Below are 5,912 nucleotides of genomic sequence, written 5' to 3'. Positions count from 1 at the left end.
CTTCACCGTCGGGTCTCTCTCTCTCCCCGATCTATAATTTTTGTACACAAAGTTTTTCTAAATTCCAAGCCGATTAACGCCAGATTTTAATTTTCTGAAATGGGAAACTGGGCAGTTTCTTGCTAAAAAAAAAACTATAAGTACGGTGACTTTCCGGGATATCGGCGGGCATATATGTCAAGAAAATATTTTGAACAAATTTTCTTCAGTTGTCAAACCTTCCAAAAAAGAGCGAGCCCATTAAACATTGAAGGTCACTGTACACTCTCAGGTCCCAAAAAATCTTGAAACTGATATTCCAGAAAAAAAAACTTGCTAAAAATGGAAAACCTAACCCACAAGATGATGACAGAAATCCAGACACGGCGGCAGCGGGGAACAAGGCGGCCGGAAAATCAGAAGCTAATGAAAGTAGAGCTTCTTAAAGCAAAAAGTATACTGAATGGAAACTGCCTCGAAGTTTTAGTATTTGTTTATATCATACTAACATAGTCCAGCTGTGTAAGGTCCAAAATTAGACGACGTAATCCAACTACATGCGAATCTAAGAAACTATGGAAAATGAGTAATTAATTGTTTAAATCGCATTAATTAATTATGTGACATGTATGCTTTTATGCTAATTGATATTTTTACTGTCGTCATGCATAAAAATGGTATTTTTAGGAATATTCAAGTGACGATCGAGGAACGGGGACCGATGGCTAAAAATGTAAAAGATTTTTATTAAATAGTTATTTTTAATTATTTAAAATGCGGCCGATGTTTTTAAATAAAATTTTGAAAGTATCGGGTTTTGAGGTGATTTTATACGCCAGAACGTATATTTTATCGGTATTGGATTTTTAAATAAAAACGAGCTTTCGAGCTACCCGGCTAATAAATTCACATTTAATTTCAAAAGAAAACTTTACTAATCTTTTTAATTATTTTATTTAAAAACTAGTCAATTTAAATGGGCTTTAATTTTGTGGCTTAATAGGCCTAATGTCTAGATCAAGAGGTAATTAGTATTTAATGTATAAAGTTTGTAAAAAACCTACACAAATCTAGACTCTCTCTCGGCCACCCACTTTCATAATTTCAAAACTCTTTCAAACCCTCACCAACAAACACGGCACCTCCCTCTCTTTTCTGAAAAGCTTTCGGCAGCCTTTTTCTGGAAAAATAATCGGCAGCACACTCTAGTTTCGGGAAGGATTTTCGAAGCTTCAAAGCAATTCCTAGCCGTCGTCACGTCCCGTTCTTCGTCGTCAACGGATATTCGAGCGTAAACTACGCAAAGGCACACCCTAATCTCCCTTGCTCATCCATTATATCATATTATATTTGAATTATTGGTTACATGTAGATCAAGACTTTATTTTTCAGAATTTTTCGTAGCACAGCATGTATGCTTGAAGGAACTCGGTTTTCGAATCAAATAAATTGCTTATGGTTTGTTTAAGGGGCTGCCATGACATAGCTAAGATCAAGAGAGGTTTTTACATGAATTAGAACCACCCACACTCACCCAACGCACGGCTAAAAGGAAAAAAAGAACCAAAACCGTAAACTGCACCAAAGGAGCGATGTGCTGTCAAAAGCCTACGGATTTCCGTGTGCTTGTTTTCATGGGAGGGCCGGCCTGGGCTGGGGCTCATGGCTAGCCTAGGGTGGTGTCAAGGGAGGAGTCCTAGTCAGGCTAGGGCTCGTTGGGAAAGGCGGCGAAGAGTCCCTTGCAAGAGGGACTCTACCCGAGAAGCATGTTGAAGCACGCGCAGGGTTGCTGCTCTTCACACAGCCTTAGGCGTGCGGTTCAGGGGTCCGGGCTGGTGTAGGTCTAGTCCTTAGGGTCATAAGCAAGTGCTCTTGTCATGGGTTCGGGTGGTAGGGCGTTGGTTAGAGCCACACGATCGCACACACAGATTTCGTGCATGTCCCATGCTCTCGGCCAGCACTTGTAGGGCTTGTGTTGCCTCGTTTTTGGGTTTTGGCTTGATGTCTTGGTGAACTTAGTGTCCAGTAGGCAACTTTATCATGTTAGGCATCTTTTGACTCGATATGGTTCGGGGGTAACTCGATAAAATTAAGAGATGGCTCGGGGTCGAAGTTTAGGTGTCAAATGAGTTCTAAAATAAAGAAAATTTGGAAAACGACTCACGGGGGTCGAGTCGCGATCCATAAGGGCTAAAATAATATAAAAAGACTAAATTTAGAATTTAGGAATTTTATATTAAAGTTTGGTATTTTTCGGGATTAAAACACCGTTAAAATAATTAAGAAAAGATAATTGAAAAAGTTTAAGTTTTAAGCCAAATAAAATTACGAAAAAATTCACGTAAGCTTAAATAATTATTTGGGACATGTTAGAGTCATGAAATCAAGAAAATAATCGAAAACGAAAAATGTCGAAGCCAGGGGTAAAACGGTCATTTTACACCGGGAATTTAGTAAAGGTCATGGCAGTGCCCGAAATGCTGGTTCTATGTTATTATGATGATTTTGAAATGTTTATGAATTTCTCATGATTAAATGCTTATTTTTTTTAAATGTCTAAAGAATGTTCATGATTGAAAAAGACATTTAAAATACATGCTGCATGCTTGGTTTCAAAGAAAAAGAAAATGTTATGTTATGCACGTTTTTAATAAGTGATGTGAATGAAATACGTTGAATGAAGTGAAGTGATTGTGACTAGTTCGTCAATGGTGGCGATATCGTGAGGGTGATGGTCCCAGTGGGAGCCCGACGATCGTGTTTCCATTATTGCGAACAAGAGGTTAAGAGGTTATGAGGTTAGGATAGGAATGTCGTGAGGGGAAAGCCCATTGGGAGCCCCGACGATCGTATTTCTATTCGATTCATGTTAGGCCATGGCCCAGTTGACCGGTGAGAGTGTTGCTGGTGTCCCCCGCCGCCCAGTACTGTGGTTTTATTTCTGATGGATCCATCGAGAGGTCATGTCATGAGAGGAAAGTCACAATTAACGATCTGAATTCAACAAAGGAAAAAGGAAAAGGAAAAATGTTTATGATCACGAAAATGTTTTATGTCATGTCATGTTGAGGAAAAAAGAAAGAGGTTAATGTTTATGAAATGCATCATGAAAATATTTATGAAAATGTTTATGTTTATGCATCTTCATGAAAACGATATTTTAAGTACGAGTATTTTTCACCGTTATATGTTGACTGTATTATGTATTACTCGTTATAAAGATTATGGTGTGTTGAGTCTTTAGACTCACTAGGTGTGATGGATGCAGGTGGTTCTGAGGGAGGTCTTGATGAGTGATACTACTGGACTGATGGCGCACACAACCCGAGGACCAACGCATTATTTTCCGCATTACGCTTTATGATTTCTTTTAAAGATTTTAAGACTATTTATTTATGCTTTTGAGAGGTTTTTGAGAGTTTAGTATGGGCTACACTTTTCAAATATGTTTTTAGGTTTGGTAAAACGTTTTACGATTTCTGGTTTGACTATTCCTTTCAATTTTCAAATACTAGTTGGATGATTTACTTTAAAATGGCGCAAGAGTATTTTTATGTGCATGTGCATGCATGACCGAAAATGTGAGAGATTTAAAAAAAAAAATTCTAGTACTTTTAAAGCAAATAAAAGATGAGGACGTTTCAGTTGGTATCAGAGCGTGGTTCTGTATAGGGTTGTGCCACCATCAGTGCCGGGAAGATCAGTCGTCAAGCCTCAAGTTGTAAGTTTTACATGTTTTATATGATTTTATGATTTAACCTGCATGAAGTTATGGATCTTATGTTTATGATGCATGTTTATTAGCTTTTTGAGTATTTATGCTTTGCATGCTTAATTTGCTACTTAAGTTAGGATTTGTCGCATGATTAGAGAACTTGATTTAAACGCATGTTGGTTACGTTAGAATTTGGAAAACATTCAGATATAATGCCTCCTAGACGTGCTCACGCTCACGAGAACCAAGCCGAGAACACTGTTAACCGACGAGGGAACAGTCAAGGAAATGCACCCCACCACCACCCCCACCGGGGGATCCTGCTACTCGTGCCTTAGAAGGCATGACCCTCTCTTTAGCAACAGATACAGCAACAACAGTTGCAACAGCAGCAGTTACAACTGCAGTTACAGCAGCAGCACAGCAGCCGCCACTAGGCCACAGCAGGACATTTATGAGCAGTTCCGGAGGCTAGGGCCAAAGGAATTTTCTGGCACCACCGATCCATTTGCTGCTGAGAGTTGGATCCGTTCGCTAGAGGTGCATTTCCGCTATCTAGACATGGGAGATGCCGACCGTGTGAGGTGCACTACTTATCTGCTGAGGGATGATGCTTCTTTATGGTGGGAGGGAGCCGAGCATGGTGTTGATTTTGCTACACTCACCTGGGCTCAGTTCAAAATGAAATTTTATGAGAAATACTTCACTGCTGATGTCCGGAGTCGGATAAAGAGGGAATTCATGACTCTCCGTCAGGGAGACGTACCTGTTGCTGACTTTGTGAAGAAGTTCGATAGGGGTTGCCACTTTGTGCCCCTTATTGCGGGAGATGCGGAGGAGAAGCTTAGGCATTTCATGGATGGCCTACGACCTATTGTTAGGGATAAAGTCATGATGATGAATCCGGGGAACTACGCTACGGCAGTTACATGTGCTTATCGGGCTGAGCAATCCTTGAAGGATATTGACTTTGAGCTACAGCGGAAGAGGCAACAGCATCAGAATAATAATCAGCCTGCCAAGAAGCCGTATACGGGACCTCCTAGACCTCAAGGGCCTCAAAAGCCCCAAGGTCAAGTTAAGAAGCTGGTGCCACCGAAGCCACAGAATCCGGGAGCACCAAAGCCTAATGAGAGACAACCTTGCAAGCAGTGCAACCGTTTTCATCTTGGCAAATGCGAATGGGGATCTCGTAAATGTTTCTTCTGCAAAGAGGATGGACACATAGCCAATGATTGCCCAAAGAGGTTAGCAGCTACTACGGCCCGAGCTTATGTTATGAATGCCGAGGAAGCTGAGGAAGAGGCAGACACTACACTCATCACGGGTAACCTAGTCATTTAACATTTTTATCTTGCTTATTTCTGCATGAAATGTTAAATTGGTTACTAGAACTGAATTGTGATTAAGTTTCAACCTAGAATGAATTAGGTTGCATGCTCTACTTAGTTGGACTTAGGCGATGATTCTAGAAACCATAGAGAAATGATTTGAATTTTGTGCCTTATTTTATGTGAAGGATGTTATGATTCCAAATAAAAAGTCTTAGGGCCAAAAAAATTAAAGAAAATCATAATAAGGGGGTTTCAAAATTTTGGGGGCCCATTTTGCAAATTTTCGAAATTTAAGGGTCTAAGATGCAATAACTCGAAATTAATGGACCTAAGTACAATTTCTGAATTCTTAAGGATCAAAATGCAATTCTCGAACATCAAGGATTAAATCAGAACTTCGGATAATATAAGGACTTAATTGCAATAATTCAAAATATTGGGTCAATTTTGCAAATTTCAAAAGTTAAGGGACTAAAGTGCAAATCTTCCTAGAAATATTTAAGTTCAACACGAAATCTTCGTCCAACCTTGGGAATTAATGATAGTAGATTCTAAAGTTTCAACACGAAAAGATTTAAAAGACGTTTTCACCGCAGGGAGGATTATCATTCTAGGTGTAGCTACCTATGCTTTGCTAGATTCCGGAGCTACGCATTCTTTCATATCAGAGACCTTCATCAAAAGACTGAATATTACTCCTCAAGATATGGGTTTGAGTTTCAAGGTTTCGATTCCATCTGGTGATCAGATGCTCACATCTAAGATTGTTAAGAATCTGGAGCTTCGTCTATTCAGAAATGTTGTTCGGGTAGATCTTATTGTGCTTCTGATGCCCGAATTCGATATTATACTTGGGATGGATTGGCTATCAGCGAATAGAGCTT

At 39.6% G+C, this 5,912-nt stretch overlaps 1 protein-coding gene across 1 annotated transcript; it reads left to right on the top strand.

Annotated features, from left to right (window-relative positions):
* Nucleotides 1-3,982: 3,982 nt before the first annotated feature.
* Nucleotides 3,983-5,038, top strand: LOC140804703 (uncharacterized). Its single transcript, XM_073160800.1, has one exon. It carries the CDS (start codon nt 3,983-3,985, stop codon nt 5,036-5,038), a length of 1,056 nt encoding a protein of 351 aa, XP_073016901.1.
* The last annotated feature ends 874 nt before the right edge of the window (nt 5,039-5,912 follow it).

Source organism: Primulina eburnea, chromosome 1 (genome assembly GCF_022965805.1).
Source record: "Primulina eburnea isolate SZY01 chromosome 1, ASM2296580v1, whole genome shotgun sequence".
NCBI lineage: Eukaryota > Viridiplantae > Streptophyta > Magnoliopsida > Lamiales > Gesneriaceae > Primulina > Primulina eburnea.
Note: the sequence above shows the minus strand (reverse complement) of the source record. Positions and strands in the feature narration are given on the sequence as shown.

What these genes read in the sequence shown, in the direction of transcription:
- LOC140804703 (XM_073160800.1), top strand. Translation starts at nt 3,983, where the DNA reads ATGCACCCCACCACCACCCCCACCGGGGGATCCTGCTACTCGTGCCTT.